This window comes from Triplophysa rosa, linkage group LG1, assembly GCF_024868665.1.
Source record: "Triplophysa rosa linkage group LG1, Trosa_1v2, whole genome shotgun sequence".
NCBI classification, from domain to species: Eukaryota; Metazoa; Chordata; class Actinopteri; order Cypriniformes; family Nemacheilidae; genus Triplophysa; species Triplophysa rosa.
In genome coordinates, this window is record NC_079890.1 from 25,944,786 (window position 1) to 25,961,805 (window position 17,020).

The window sequence follows — 17,020 nt, forward strand, 5'->3', positions numbered from 1 at the left end:
TCTTCCTGTTTGCATAGCGGGCTCACAGAAAGCATCCTGAACAGATGGACTGGGCCAAAGCTCCACTCTTAATTAGCTTTTTACCCAGAGCTCCTCCTTTATTAAATCAATCAGAGGAATGCTGATTTCACCCAGAGTTGACACACACGATGAGCCCACATAGTGTAACGTCCATCGAACTCACAGAACTTGTGTATTGTCATTGCATGTACACAATGTTACTATATTTTAGTACCATTTACTTGCTGTGGTTAATTAAGTTAGTTTTACTTTAAAAATCTACCTAAAGAAGTTACTTTCATCATAGTTTTACTAGACATATGCTTAAAATTACTAGCAATATGGTTAATGTTTATCCTCAGGTTAATTTTCATAAGGGCTTATTTAGGCCTTCCGTGCATTCATATTTCATGTAAATTAATATTTGATAGGTGTGGTGTTACTACTGAGATGTGACTGATTTCTTTTTTTAAACTAATTTATATTACATAGCACATTTTTTTATGAGAAAGCAAACAGAAACTTTAACTTGACATCTAATCTGATATCTGATATTACTAATCTATATATTATGATAATAATACTGTGATAATATACCATGGCAATAAATTTTGTCATCTTCATATACATGATAATATATATTATATATATATATATATTTATGCATTCTTGAGGTACAAAGAATACAATAAGCATTCACATTTAATTTGTTCATTTATATATATATATATATATATATATATATATATAATCATAATATATACTGTATATATAACTTGTATGTGTATTTGTATTTTTTTTATTTGTATTATAAACATTGACATTATCACTAGCATTTCGGGTACTAATTCCATGTTACATGTCCTAATACTTGTTACATTAATAAGTTCAAAATAAAATGGCATTGTATTGTGTGAAAGAAATAAAATATCTGGAAATAACTATTGCTCCCTACAGCATTATGTGGATTTCTGGTTTATTTAAAAAATAAAAAATCACTACTAATAATAATAATTATGCATAATGCAGAGACTGTATTAAGCTATCGTTAAGCTGTCATTCTCTGTAATTTCACACAGAAACAAACCAAAATGTTTACTTTGATTATCCATTTTGGTGTTACATTGCCATCTGGTGGCGATGTTCCTAACATCAATGTCATACCAAACACTTTCTCCACTAGATGTCAGTAATGTTTCCCACGTTCTAGCAGAAAATAACAAAGGTGACTTGAAGGTATAGCACTAACCGGTTCTCCTATTTTTTGCAAAACACTGAGAAATTCAACAGGTGTAATTCACTGTATTCATAGATATACAACAGAATGAATGTCAGGTGTGCGCCGAAGCTCAGAAGAACTATACAGATGTCGCAACTACATCGCGGATGCCTGTGATACAGGACATGGACATTTATAGGCATGTAGGCGGTTTTATTTGGTTGACAATTGTGAAACTATAAACAGACAATATGTATTTGAGGCTCTTCCGTATCATCATGCCTCCTCATTTGCATACTGTCTACTTTCGCTTCCTCGTTTGACATCGCTTCATCGGGAGTTGATCAAGTTGATCGCTTCGCGTCCTATAATCATGACCAACAGCGTCGACGATCAAACGCCCGTGTCGCGTAAAGACGTGCTGGTGAAGTATTTACAGCACTACGACAGAGTTTCGTCTGAAGGTAATGTTAAAGTGTGTTCGGATCGACAGGTGACAGATGAAGCCAGACGCGTGTTACTGTCAGAGGAAGAGCCGCGGAAGAGGTTTAACACACTGGATCTTTATCGGGCTCTCTATGAGTGTGTGCAGTACACAGACTATCAGAGACACATCCAGGGCTTTATAAAAGCCACAGAGTTACTGGAGATGTTCTGTGTCAACCTGTTTCTGTTTCCCTGGAAGAAGGAGATTAAAACGTTGAAGGTAAATGAAAGGTGTGGATGGAACTGGTGTCAGTACACTGCTGTTGGCTGACTTCCTGTAAACCTCCTGTTTAGTTATACGTCATACGCGTCCTTCTAAACAAGAATGCCTGATACTGATATTTTATGACTTTCACTACTTTTTGACAGATTTGTAGCAACAAATAAATAGATAAAAATGACTGTACAATTCATTTGTACATGCCAACCCTGCTGAAAGAAACAATAGAATCAATCACAGGCATTTTAATGGATGTAATGGTTATAATTGGTTTTAATGGACACTATAATGGTCTCTACTGTTAATGTGTTGGTTTTGTTGGTGGGATGTTATCTGGCAGATGGGAACCACTGCGATAAGGCTCTAAAACACATATTGTAATGGTTTTAAAGGAATAGTTTAACTTTAAAATGAAAATTCTGTCATCATTTACTCGACCTGTTGTCATTTTAAACCTGTGTGATGTTCTTTCTTCTGCAAAACACAAAAGAAGATATTTTAAAAAATGTTGCAAAACAATGCAAGTCAATGGGGACCAATTTCTGTTACCAACATTTTTCTAAATATCTTCTTTTGTGTTCTGCAGAAGAAAGTCATACAGGTTTGGTGAGTAAATGATGACAGAATAGTGATTGTAAAGGTGAACTACTCCTTTATTGGTTAACAGCTAATGGCTCATGGTATTGTAATGGAAACCATTAGAATTTAAATAAGTTTTTTTTTTTTCTCCAGTAGTAAATGCATTAAAGGAACAATACGGGATTTTTAGGAGGATCTATTGACATAAATACAATATAATATACAAAACTATTTCTTCAGAGGTGTATAAAGACCTTACGTAATGAACCATTAAGTTTGTAATACCTTAGAATAAGCTGTTTATATCTACATACAGAGCGGGCCTACATACATTGAATTCGCCGCCATGTTTTGTACAGCAGCCCTAAATGGACAAACAACTCTACAACGCACGTTTTCTCTTCCTCTCCGCTGCGGTATCGTGGTGAAACGGATCGAGGGAAGATCCGTGATCCGTACGGATCGTGCTCTCCGGTGCAGAACGCATGTGACCCGAGGATTAACTGAAAGTTTATTCATCATTGAGTAAAAGAATAAAACGCACTCTCGCTCTCTCTACAGTTTCAGCTCCAAAGCGCTCTCGCTCTCTCTCTCCAGTATCTGGACGAGTACAGTACAATATTAAAGCGGTTCCAGATAAACAATGACGCTCAAAACTGCTCCGTCACACAGCTAATATTACAACATATCTTGGTATGTTAGCATGTTACTCACATACTGATCCGAATCAAAGCAACCTCCTCGGAGGTGATTTTTAGACAATCTTTCTCTCCAACGTCTCTCTCTGCTGGAAGGTATCTCCATAGATATCTGTGAGTACATATATCTGCTAAAAGCCTTAGTACCGCGGGAACTAATGCATCTCTTCTGGAAAGTCTTTTTAATATTAACGCAGGTCCTAGCTCCTGCCTGACTTTTATCCTTCTTTTTAAACTTAAAATCCACAAACCTTTTATTTTATGTAATACATAAGACATAGCTCTTTCTACATCTCTTTCTAATGCCCGCAAAATCTCTTCCCTGCGTCAACATGAGAACGACATATTTTTGTACTGTGGTGGTCACCGTCATGTTTGGACTGAGCGATTCGTGGCAAATCTATAATACAACGCTAGTGGCCGCTGTTAATTAAGAACTGCGCCTTTAACTAGCATGAACTAACAAGCAATATAGTTTTTCAGCTTTTATTAATGTTTGTTAATAGTGCAACTATTCGTGTAAATTCATGGTGCATTAAATTAAGTTTATTTAACTCAGTTCAGGAGGAGCATGAGAATGTAATCCAACCAATAAGTGTGAAGTAGTCGCTATATAAACTGTCCCTCACCTCTGTCCCACGACAGTTTTTTGCAGCATCCCTCCTCTACCCCATCGCCTCTCTCTCTACTGGTATCTATGCCAGTAAAGGGGGGAGTACTCTGGGTTCGGGCCAAAATTCCGAGCTCGGAGCCCTCCCCTCGGACAGCACGCCAAATATGCTTTATTTTACCAGATTACATGTTAATGTGAACTTGTGAACTAATGTTAAAACATTTTATTTTAAAATGTATTAGTAAATGCTGAAATTAACATAAAGATGAATAAATGCTGTAGAAGTACTGCTCATTGTTAGTTTAAGTTAGCTAATGCATTAACTAATGTTAACAAACACAACCTTATTGTGAAGTGTTACCGAGTTTGTACTGTTAATTCATCAGGCATGGTATCTTCATAATACCAGCAAGCAAGTTTATTTGTCTAGTGCTTTTGACAAATATAAATAGTTGCAAAACAGCTTTACAAAAAACACACAGAAGTTGATTGTTAATGTTTTTCTTTTAGACATTCACAGGACACTTTGTCTACTACATCAAGCCAATTCTACCTTTTGCCAAGAGTATTCTTCAGAGTATTGGTTACTGCATTGAAACAGACACCGAGTATAGACTGTCTGACAGTGTCGACCCTGACAAGGCCAAAAAAATGGGATTTGACCTTTTCCTCGCCAGATTAGAATGTGAGTACCTCCTTGAGCTCATGGGCAAGAAATCACACGTGGAATGTCTAGAGATCCTTCATATAAGAGCTGCTCCTCTAAACGCCAGTGCTGGAGATGATGTCCCGGGGCACACAAGTATCTGTAATCCAAATGAGGATGTTCTTCAGGAGGATGGACATGTTGAAGGTGGCTCATTGGTCAATCCAGAGGAACAGCAGAGACAGACGATTAAAACGCATAACCCTCATGATCAAGAAAACTTTGAGACTCAAGATAGTACAATCACTGATGTAGAAAGACCATCCAGCTCATTTATGGCTGATGATAAGTCTATCCTGGAAATGAAGGAGAACTACCCAGACCTGGCTATCCGACAAAAGCCCATTTTCCGGAAGTCTCAGAAAAAGTCTACACAACCTCTTAAAGCCAAGGAGCTGGTTGGATTTAAGCGGTACAGCACAGCCCTGTTCCCTGAGGTCAATACTGACATGAGTGGTCCCCAGTCTATAGCCATGCACAATGAGACCACCCCAAGCAATAATACATTACATATCCCAAATGCAGTTGTAGAAGCTCAATGCTTAGATGACAAACCACTGGTTCTTCGAGTGGAAACGGTGTTGCAAGGATGCAACCGTGAGGGGCCACCGAAAAACTGTATGGTTGAGCTAACTGAGCAAATGGGCAAATTGCACAAGAAAGAACTCTGTGTAGATGAGCCTCTTAAATACCCCATAGAGGAGACCACACAGGCCCAGCTGTGCAATGGAAATAATGTCAATGTCATAGCCCCGCCCACAAAAACTCAAGATGGGATGAGCTTGCCCATTTTATGCACCCAATCTCAAGAGCATATCTGCAACATTGTAGGTTGCAGGAGCTGTGCAGTATCTGATGCCGTTCCTGGACAGGACAACACCATTAAAGAGCCTCCCCAGTCCATTTACATCCCCAGTTCTCTCGCGCCATTGGGACCACTGACTGACCACCATCAGACGGGAAATGAGGGTTCAAATTCTCAACTCCACAGTTGAGTCCCACATCGCAGCAACCAGACGATGACATCACCCAAACATATGTGATGTTGTAGAAGCACACAGTATTCCTTCCCATCCATGTTAGAAATGGAAATGCATTGACCTCCAAATATGACTATGTATGCTAGCCTAGTACTGACCAGAATTTTTTTGCTATTCTCAATGATGGCAACTTTCCTTTTGATCAAGCATTGAGGAGCCTTAAATGGTAACTTATTTATGAAGAATGTCTGTGTTTCCTATCATCATAGCTTTTTAAGTAAACGAAGGGTTCTTGCTGCTTTTTTATTAACCTGCTAAATAAGTTTTAAGTCATAATAACTTTAGAGCTTGACTCGGTATTGTGCCTTACTAAATGTAAAGACAGTTAAAATGTGTACCCACTTGTCTTAATGAAATGTTCTGCAGGAATGTCTGTCATTGTGTCAAAGTATTCTGGTGCATCTATGTCATACTTCCTTTTATTGTCAGAAAACAGGTGCAAACATTTTTTTATGGGATCTATAGCCCTGCTAAAACTATACTGAACTTCATACAATTGACCCTTCGCTAAGCCCCGCCCTCCTTAGTTACTGTTGCTATGCCTGTCAAGCTTTCACGCCTGGCAAATGTATTACAGTGTGTATGCACCGGTGTCAGACATTCCCAAGGAGATAATTAGTCATTTTTGGCGAACATGTGAAATATCTGAGAGAGCAAGACAAAAGGGACTGCAGTGTGCATTCGAGGGATATATCCACGACATAATATGCAACCGATTAGAAAATAATTTAATCAAAATTGAAGCTAAAGCCTATGAATGATAACATTTTCCCGCTTATATTTTAGAACGCGCCAGGCTACTGCTCACACGTCGTGGGTCTAATCTACGCCTTGGACCTGGCAAGAGCCAGAGATGCTGAGCTGAGCCATACATCATCAACAACACAAACAAATTTCCATCTTGCCTTTAATCATCTTATTTTACGTTCAAATATATGCATTATGAACAAAGCACCATCATTATTTCCAAGCAATGATGTGCTGAGTTAGCTAGCTAGCTAACATTAGCTTGCTCTTACCTTGGAGCAAACATAGGTGTTTTTGTTAATCCTGTTGACCTTTAGTGGGACATTCTAAAACGCTTAACGTACCTAAACAGAGATAAAGGAAAACCAAGTTTCTGTCAAATTTTACTTCTAATAAACACATGCTGCTGTCAAAAGAACGAGTTCTTGGTCCGCGGATAAAGTGAATATCACGTTAAGCGTTCTCACCATAGAAGTCCATTATAAGAGAAAACAGCTTAACGTGGCTTAGACAAATTTCTGTCATTTTAGTTGTAATTAATACCTCAAAAGCCACCGTGCATTGTGTTAAAAAGTGCAGTAGGGGCCTTTTTATGCCCTTTCTGAAACCAATATTAAGAAATGAGGCTGAAAGGCAATAAAGTTGCTAACTCCTGGCTTCAGTGTTGTTACATCGAGCTGAATAGCCTGTGGAGCAAACTAGAACAAAACAGCACAAATGTTTCTAAAAGCTCTGATAAAAAGGGACAGAAATATAAATGAGATGATACAGCGCGTTCTTGTGGCACGTATGCTCGCGTGGCTATTGCGTCAGTAGGCTTACTGGCGTTGCAGTTTATCCGCGGACCAAGAGCTCGTTCTTTTGACAGCAGCAAGTGTTTAGTACAAGGAAGGTTTGACATAAATTTGGTTTTCCTTGATCACTGTTTAGGTACGTTACGCCATGTTAAGCTGTTTCCTTATAATGGACTTCTATGGGGGAGAAAAAGCTTAACGTGATATTATTCACTTTATCCGCGGAACAAGACCTCGTTCTTTTGACAGCAGCATGTGTTTAGTACAAGGAAGGTTTGAAAGAAATTTGGTTTTCCTTGATCGCTGTTTAGGTACGTTAAGCGTTTTTCACGTTAAGCGTTTTAGAATGTACCACATTTAGTTGTGAATGAGGCCTTCCACACTGCTTGATCCACGTCCGACATTTCTCTCCTTGGGTTTTAGGTTTCGGGAAGGGAAAAAATTCCACCACCCCGTCCAAACTTTTAGGATACTGGCTATCAGATTTACACAATCCATACGCACAACGCTTTGGCATGTTTCCTTCGCTCGAAAGCTTGACAGACCTCCCGCGCCTAGTTACGGTTGCTAAACCACGATTGGCCTGTGGCGGTTTTCAGGCGTGGCTTAGCGAAGGGTCAATTACATGACTCTTGGTGTTAAAGCCACACTATAGGACGTTTGCACACGGTTCCCTTATGTGGTCGATAGGCACAATTGCCTGTTACCAGTGTTGTAAATAATGTCGCTGTATAAGCTTCCCTGTTGGCAGCGCAATACACGTGAATTTGTTTGCTAAGCTGGTGGAATCGGCAAATGCAGAAACGTTGTTTGGAAACCATGTCACACTCTTCTGCAGGCAGGGGATGGGCGGGGCTGTGTGTGCCGACCCGAACACAGAACTTACAGAGCGGCTGTAGTCAATATGAGGCTTCTAAGGTAGCATCGGGGTAGAATTCATCCGGTTAAGAGTTGGTCTACCACTAAATAATTTTAGAGACATTATTTTAAGGTAAAAAAACTACAACGTGTGGCTTTAGGGAAAACAACAAAATGTAATAAAAACATCTGTTACATTTTATTAAAACTTGACTTAAAATTAAGTATTGATATAAATTACATTGGTCAGTAACGCATCCAGTAACTACTAAACACAGATCCCAATGGTTACTTTGTTATAGTATCTGCAGGTCCTCATACAGCAAATTGAACTCAGAAAGAACGCAAAATAAATGCATCTTTACAAAGACCTGCGTACTGTGGAATGAAAAAATAGAAACAGATAATCTACAGTCTTCTGGTAAGCTTAAACCATTTTACATGAATACATTTATACCATAAAAAGCAGCATTTAAATAAAACACCTACAGTATGTCATATCAACTAACTTACAAATCCACTACTTTGTAAATCGTCAACACGAGAGGAACGTTTGCACAACGTAAATTTAGAGATTCAGGTCACAGAAGTGCTCGCTTCATCTGTCTCTATGTAAGATGATGTATTTGTGGATTTATATGGCCATTTGTTTTCACTTAGATCCTCTACTTGGTCAAGAGCAATTTGCCATTAATATCTTCTCTCTGTTCTCCTCATACTGATGCAGCATCTTCTCAAGATCGTGATCTGCTGGGATTACCTGCCCACCAATTTAAACAAACACAAACTGGTATTAGTGAATGGAACATAAACTGAAAGGTGGTAGACAGGTGATTTTTGTATGGTAACTATTAAAAATACTCACAAGGACTGGAGCAGGGACATTAAAGGACTTCTGATGAATTAGCCAGTCTTCATACAGGTTATGGATTGATTCTAAGTATTCCTAAAGGGTGATGAACAGGGACGATGTGTAATATCAGTTTTAATGAAATGAAAATATTCTTACTATACTTTCTTAACACTTTCAGCTTTGAATTGTTTTGGTTTTTATGCCTCAAGGCTTGATTATACAACTCAATAACAGTTGTTCATCATTTTATTCTTACCATTGGAATAACCTTCTCTTCCTCTCTGCACCTCTGCTTAAGCCTCTCATAGCAGGTCTGTGGAGAGGTCTGCAGGTAAACTGTTACCAGAACACACATGCACAAAACTGACATTACACAACAGAATTTCTTAAAAAGTTACTAATCAAGTAATATTTGCGAGGCAATACTGATTTATATGCCATACCAATAAGGTCCACGGGAATGTCTATGTTCTTAATGATCCACTCAAACCATTCACTTAAAACAGCAAAGTCCACTTCAGGCATCTTTCCACTGTCAACCAAACCAAACATAACATAACATACATCTTGTTACAATAAGCTCATTGTCTCAATGTTTTGGTGGCACATAAAGCCATTTTAGCCTTAGGATAAATATACCTTTTATAAAGATTCTCCACAAAAATGTACTTTGCACTGTAGATGGACCTTTCCAGCATTCTGATTGGTGCTGTCTGAATACAGAAATGACATTATAAAAAATAAAGCTAATTCAGGATTTTCATTCCAATTTGTTACATAGGGTGGACGTTTATTAGATTCAAATATATGGTTTACTTTATTCTTACGAATGTAAATATAAGTATATACAATAAAGATTTTGTTCAGTTATAATAATATGATTAAAAAAAATTGTTTCAATACAATAAAACAGACGCACATGCCTACAGGGCTCAAAAACACAGCAACTACACACAACTGATTGTAGGGTTGTGTACACTCACCTAAAGGATTATTAGGAACACCTGTTCAATTTCTCATTAATGCAATTATCTAATCAACCAATCACATGGCAGTTGCTTCAATGCATTTAGGGGTGTGGTCCTGGTCAAGACAATCTCCTGAACTCCAAACTGAATGTCAGAATGGGAAAGAAAGGTGATTTAAGCAATTTTGAGCGTGGCATGGTTGTTGGTGCCAGACGGGCCGGTCTGAGTATTTCACAATCTGCTCAGTTACTGGGATTTTCACGCACAACCATTTCTAGGGTTTACAAAGAATGGTGTGAAAAGGGAAAAACATCCAGTATGCGGCAGTCCTGTGGGCGAAAATGCCTTGTTGATGCTAGAGGTCAGAGGAGAATGGGCCGACTGATTCAAGCTGATAGAAGAGCAACTTTGACTGAAATAACCACTCGTTACAACCGAGGTATGCAGCAAAGCATTTGTGAAGCCACAACACGCACAACCTTGAGGCAGATGGGCTACAACAGCAGAAGACCCCACCGGGTACCACTCATCTCCACTACAAATAGGAAAAAGAGGCTACAATTTGCACGAGCTCACCAAAATTGGACAGTTGAAGACTGGAAAAATGTTGCCTGGTCTGATGAGTCTCGATTTCTGTTGAGACATTCAAATGGTAGAGTCAGAATTTGGCGTAAACAGAATGAGAACATGGATCCATCATGCCTTGTTACCACTGTGCAGGCTGGTGGTGGTGGTGTAATGGTGTGGGGGATGTTTTCTTGGCACACTTTAGGCCCCTTAGTGCCAATTGGGCATCGTTTAAATGCCACGGCCTACCTGAGCATTGTTTCTGACCATGTCCATCCCTTTATGACCACCATGTACCCATCCTCTAATGGCTACTTCCAGCAGGATAATGCACCATGTCACAAAGCTCGAATCATTTCAAATTGGTTTCTTGAACATGACAATGAGTTCACTGTACTAGAATGGCCCCCACAGTCACCAGATCTCAACCCGATAGAACATCTTTGGGATGTGGTGGAACGGGAGCTTCGTGCCCTGGATGTGCATCCCACAAATCTCCATCAACTGCAAGATGCTATCCTATCAATATGGGCCAACATTTCTAAAGAATGCTTTCAGCACCTTGTTGAATCAATGCCACGTAGAATTAAGGCAGTTCTGAAGGCGAAAGGGGGTCAAACACCGTATTAGTATGGTGTTCCTAATAATCCTTTAGGTGAGTGTATAATAGAGCTTGTTAATCGACGTCACGCCACGTTGAATGTTGCGCCAACTTGGGAGGATCGCTGCTAGTGTGTTCAATGCAGTGTTTTGTTTTTCTTGTTTGATTAGGAAATATAACTATGGTAGGTCGGTATTGCTGTGTTAAAAAGTGCAATAGTATTCAGGAAAAGCCCCTGGTTCTTTCACTTTCGATTTCTCCATACATTATACAAAACAAGTAACGGTACATATCAAAACAATAATAGCAGCGGAGTATGATCCACCCAAGATGACGGTGCAACATAGGGCGTGACGTCAGCTTCACATTCTCTATACTGTAAACTGAACATGCCATTGGTGAGACATGTCGATCCAACATTGTCAGTTGGACGTATGTCTGAAGGGTGAGCCCCCATCTAGTTGGGTCCTGGTACATCAAACCCTATAAAAAATAAAATATAGTGTTCAAGCCAATTACACCTTTCTACAATGATAACACATACATTTAATGCAATTTTTAAATGAGGCATACAATAAGATTGCAGGACACCCTACAAATCATACCCTACCAATGGATTGCATCCGTGCACATTCCTCCATTTAGACACAGGCTCGGTCAAAACCTGAAGGACAAGAAACATTTAAGTTGTCTCCTAAATACCCAGAGAAAATATAGACTTCAGGTTCTAGCAGAAGCATTGTGCATAAATAAATTCATTACAAATTCAGCATATTACCTCAATGTCACTGGTTTTGCTGAAGTACTCCAGACATGTTGTCTTCCCACTTGCAATATTTCCCTCCAACCAAATCTATGGATGCAAATGAACAAGCACCATGAAGGTTTCTAATATATCACAGTTTCATACACCAAAATATGTGCCCCCCATTTCAAAGAAAATAATTTATTTATCATGATACAAGATGCAGTTTTGCAGCTTACCACAGATTTCTTATTCTCGCCATTTCTGACCAGTTTGCCTTGAGAAGACGACAACATAATGAAATACATCGACTCGTTTTATCCTTCAGATCACTATCGTTATGGCAGCAATAAAAGCAGCGGGGATGCAGAAGGCAGCAAGCGTAAACCTAAATCAATACTGTTAATGCTTAAGACACGATGATGATTATTTATAAAATACTACTGTGGGTGTTGCCTCCAAGACAAAAAATAAATCGTGAAATACTGCAACAATAACGGAGAACGGCAGCCGGAAGTGGCTTTGCACGGATCGTGACAGCACAGGTGCAGAACTTACTGAGAGATGCGCTGCGGCTGTGGATTCTGCTGCTCCACGCATGTCCGATCAAATGCCTCTTCAGAATAGGAGTCTGACGTGCAAACACATTTGATGGCAGATATTTGTGTGAACACAAAGGTAAAACGACACGACAAATATCTTTTAAAAAGTTAACAGTCATCTCGCTTTTTCATCTATGTCTACTAAAGAAATATAAAACTACAAAACTGTTGAATGAACTCATGTTACGAACAACGACTACTACCGTGTTTACCAGGTTCGTGTAACGATACTTGCAACAGTGATTATCAACCAAAGCATGTCAAAATAAAAGTCTACACGGCAAAATAAAAGCTTTCTAAAAATATCATTACATAAAGATCGTGAACTTCTATATTTCTCTTATGTATAGGCTTGTTTTATTATTTATATACGTGCACGATTGGCGCACTGAAAATAGACTTATGATTATTGTTAACAGAAAGTTACAATTTAATGCTTTAATATCACAGGAATAAAAAATATCAATTAATAAAACTAATAAAAAACACTTTAAAATAATCATTTCAGTTTTCATCAGCTTCATTATATTTTAGAGGACATTTTCAGACACACTCAAGCACAAATGTGTTCCTAAATTTGAAATGGGTGATCTTTATTTTGACATGACTGTCTGCTATGAGACTCTGTATTTTCAAAATGATAATGCTCTCTAGATCACATGTCGTGAGATTTCCTAATAAGACGTTAATTGCAAACTGAAACATGATCACTGTTCTAGTATATATGTTTATAGTTTCAGTTAGCTAAAGTCATTATGCTGTTTGTTGTATAAGGATGCACTTATTTATTTTCTGCAACAGTTAAGTGAAACAATACTATTGGGGAAAAAAAGTGACAGGCTAAAGGCCAAGTATGGTAAACCAAACTCAGTATTTGTCCTCTGCATTCAACCTTTTTAGTGAGTAGTGAACACACACACACACCCAGAGGAGTGGGCAGCCATTCACCACAATATCCAGAGAGCAATGGGGGTAAATCAAAACGAAAGTTTTTTACCTTTTATTAAAAATGAGTGAGTCTTAACGACGTCAATAAAGTGAGATGCTCTTAAGCGCTGACAAAATGCGCATTTAGGAGATGCGCTCAAACAAAACTAAATTCCATGACATCACGCTACACTTCAGCCTCTCATCAAAGTTCTTGTCCAATCAAATCCGCTTTAGAATCCGAAGAGTCCCGCCCCCTTCTTACACTAGCAGAGCTGCGGAAGTGGCGCCTCATATCGGGTTGTTGCTAGAAGGGATATAGCCTCGGCCGGAAGTGGTGCAAAATCTCGCCATATAATTACAATAAATTACATTAGCTAACTCCTACACCTAAACCTAACGCCAACCCTAAACCTAACCTTACAATAATAAAAAAATATTAATCAACTGTTTTCAACGTGACAAAGATTATGCAGTATTGAAGTGCTCATGCCCAGTGGAGGTAGCTGTATCCCTTCTAGTCAAAACCCTCATATCAAGTTAGGTAAAAACGAAGGATGGAGCGAGGTGTAGATGGGCAGGTCAACCGCAAGTGGGTGGGACTTAAGTCGCAAGTGGGTTGTACAAACCTCCAGAGGATTTGATTGGTTTATTTAATGTCGTGTGTTGTAGTATTGGTTCATGATTCACAGTTGGTGTAGTATCTTGGGATAGTAACAAAAAGAAGACTCAGAGAAGGCCATAATTCTCGATGGTCTCTTTATTGAGGAATCACATCACAGCTTTGTCACGGTCCTGCCTTTTTGGTTCTGTATTTCTAGTCGTGTGGCAGGATCGGGACGGAGCCCTTAGGTTTTATGTGAGAGAGCCATGAGTTGTTTACGTTTTCTACATCTCATGTGCTTTCTCGTGTCTAGTCATTGGCCCCGCCCCTCTCGTTTCATGTATTGCTTCCCTGCCGTGTCTAATGTTTCCCACCTGCCCTGTGTCATTATCCATCGTTTGTCTTGCCTTTATATTGCCCTCTTGTTTCATTGTCTTGTTGCTTGGTCATTGTTTAAAGATGTCTTTGGTTACCTCTCGTCTTGCCTTGTCCACCCTTACCTTGCCTGTTGATTTTGACGTTGTGTCGTAAGTTTGTTTTGTTATTTTTTCTAGTTTTGCCCCATCGAGGGAAGTCTTTTGTTTGAGTTCTTGTTTTGTTACTGTGTCCGTTTTTTCCCCATTGTGGGTTTTTTGGTTTGTTTCTTTGTCTTTCTGGTTGTTAACCCCTTCATCCCCGCTGCCTGCAATTGGGTTCTTCCACTCCACACCCGACCGTGACAAGCTTCAGACATGCACACAAAAGCATACACTGGCGCAACACACTGCGCTTCTTCAGAGCATTTGAAGTCCCATTGACAATCCTTTTTTTCGTGAAATATTGCAGCGTTTATTGTAAATAGTTTATCAATGTGGTCATCTTCTTTTGTAAATTCATGTACCCTCATAATCTTCAGTTAAAATCTGAAAATGCAATTCCGCCCTGAAATGACTATCCATCTCAAATTATGTAAATTAGACAGCTTGGCCGGAGCATACGTTAACCCCTTTTTCCTTCAACTGTCAGTCTGCTGCCAGTTTCATTTCAAAATCAATGGAACAGCTGTTTTTACACATACAATAAAATTGCAGAGAAAAACGCAAGTCACGCCCACTAATTTTCTCCTTTGAAATTCCTTTTCACTCGAAAATGTGTCAGAATACGGAAGTAAAAACGATTGCGACTTCCGGTTCACGGGGACTTTAAATGTAGCTTTGCCAGGCTGTCTGATTGTGTGCCGTAAACAAAATGCTATTGGTTATTTTAAAAGGGGGTGGGGTAACTCGAGATGTCTCGCGCTCTCTGCATTTTTCATTTGAAATAACGTCAACATATCAAATAATGCTGCACATTCCAAGGCATTGCAGTCACTGATCAGTGATTATTTTTGGCGTAAATGTGGGCGCCGCCATTTTTGAGCTGTTTGTGTTTAGACTTCTGGTGCACCACTATAGCTAATGACAGTCGTATTGCGAGTGAGACAAGTGTGCTGTTTTGATGCTAGTTAATATTTATTATGGAACCCAAAGGTACAAGCTTAATGTGTGCAGTTAGAAGTTGCCATAATAGCCGGTACAAACACAAAAAATGTCTACAAAACATGTTTTTACCTTAATCCACGCCTCATAGCTTAATCTGGATGTCGCGCACCCTATGATCTGTATCCATTATTCATTATTTTAGCCTAGTGGATGCCCTTTCTCCTGGACAATTCACCTTCTTGACTAAAATAACTAATAAACATAGTTCAAAGGCAGGCATTTATGGGGAGAGTGACACTAAATGTAGAAAAATATAATTATTATATATCATATATTATATATAAACAAAACATATTTAGCACAAATAAATAAACAATATGCAAATAGTGGTATAATAATATTAGCAGCAGTTAAAATTGAGCTGTTAGCATTTTTATATGTATTTATCAGTTTAAAACTTAACAGGCTAAAGCAAACCTTCCTGCCAACGGATCGCAGCTGCATGACTAAGTTAACAGTTACAGGATATCACATTTTCGTTAATTTGGCAGATGCTTTTATCCAAATCACATTTAACATTTTGTCAACACGTTAAACAGTATTGATAGCCTAGTTTACCAGGCCATGCTACCATGAGGATTAAAGCTGAAGTAAACAAGGGAGAGAATGAACAACATGAAATCATTTTTATTTAATAGACATAAAAACAGACAGTTATTGGTTAGTATGTTTTGAACAGGACCGGGAGATGCCACACCAATGATTCTCCCCACAAAGCATGTTATCAAAGCAGCATATAGGAACCGGGAGACACCATGCCAGCGATTCTGCCCGCAAAGCAGGTTATAGGAACCGGGAGACGCCACGCCAACGATTCTCCCCGCAAAGCAGCAGCATGGTCCTGGAACAGCTAATAACAGGAAGGTGTCATAACAATCCTCCCCAACCTACTCTCAACAACGAAATACGAGTTACCAAATTGTGCTTTACAAACATAATGATATCTCTACAAAAAGGGTTTACATACCTAATGATCCGATGATGTACTGCGCGATGACACATACCACACTCATATGAGAGAAGAGAACTCTTTCGCTGCTACCACAGCTGATACTCCGGCATCCGTTAAAACAAAGCACAGAAAAGGAAGCCCTAAAGGCAAACCACACTAAACCAAGCGTACACATAATAAAATACAAACGCCTTACCATCCCCGGTGCACTAAAGACTTACCTGGGAATGAGCAGCATACTACACAGTGCATCCCCACTGTCACCCTTAACGAACCGTAATACCGCATAATACAGCGCCAACGAGGCACACCATTGGAAAATGTGTTGTCACGTCACGCACGCCACACTTAGTGGTAATATAAATATATGATATAATAAAACAACTAGGCCAACAGCTACAGCTCCAACCACATACCTCTGTGATCCACAAAGACGAAGGGGCAGGTCCCAGACCATGACGTACCCCAAGAGGCATAACCAACAGGCCTTTATACCAAACCAACAGTAGCTCATTGGTCACACATTAAGTGATTGTTAAGTGGTTGTGACGCATGCCTCATTACAAGCTGACCGTGGTTCATTACAACCTAACGCGTGTTTCGTCACCCACTCCACTACATCTACCCCTCCTCTTTGTGTCGCCGTCTTGACGATGTACACTGCCCACATACTAGTCCCAAACAACCCAGAACATATACTAGACACTGACTCCGGAATAAT

At 39.3% G+C, this 17,020-nt stretch overlaps 2 protein-coding genes across 3 annotated transcripts; one reads left to right on the forward strand and one right to left on the reverse strand.

The window, feature by feature from the left end:
- The first annotated feature begins 1,230 nt into the window (after positions 1-1,230).
- Positions 1,231-5,934, forward strand: si:ch211-189a15.5 (uncharacterized). The gene is made up of 2 exons (XM_057341427.1): positions 1,231-1,925; positions 4,326-5,934. The coding sequence occupies exons 1-2, from the start codon at positions 1,593-1,595 to the stop codon at positions 5,514-5,516; spliced, it is 1,524 nt and encodes a 507-aa protein (XP_057197410.1). The 5' UTR covers positions 1,231-1,592; the 3' UTR covers positions 5,517-5,934.
- A 2,201-nt stretch (positions 5,935-8,135) lies between these two features.
- On the reverse strand, positions 8,136-12,633 carry tk2 (thymidine kinase 2). 2 transcript variants are annotated; one of them, XM_057341439.1, is made up of 10 exons: positions 12,253-12,625; positions 11,934-11,971; positions 11,728-11,802; positions 11,560-11,613; positions 11,343-11,432; positions 9,453-9,526; positions 9,257-9,345; positions 9,070-9,149; positions 8,826-8,906; positions 8,136-8,720 (listed from the first exon to the last, which is right to left on the reverse strand). In XM_057341439.1, exons 1-10 carry the CDS (start codon positions 12,413-12,415, stop codon positions 8,634-8,636), a joined length of 831 nt encoding a protein of 276 aa, XP_057197422.1. In that variant the 5' UTR covers positions 12,416-12,625; the 3' UTR covers positions 8,136-8,633. The 2 variants fall into 2 exon arrangements, with proteins under 2 accessions (XP_057197422.1, XP_057197431.1); XM_057341448.1 differs by having other exon boundaries at positions 8,622-8,725; positions 8,823-8,906; positions 12,253-12,633.
- Positions 12,634-17,020: the final 4,387 nt, after the last annotated feature.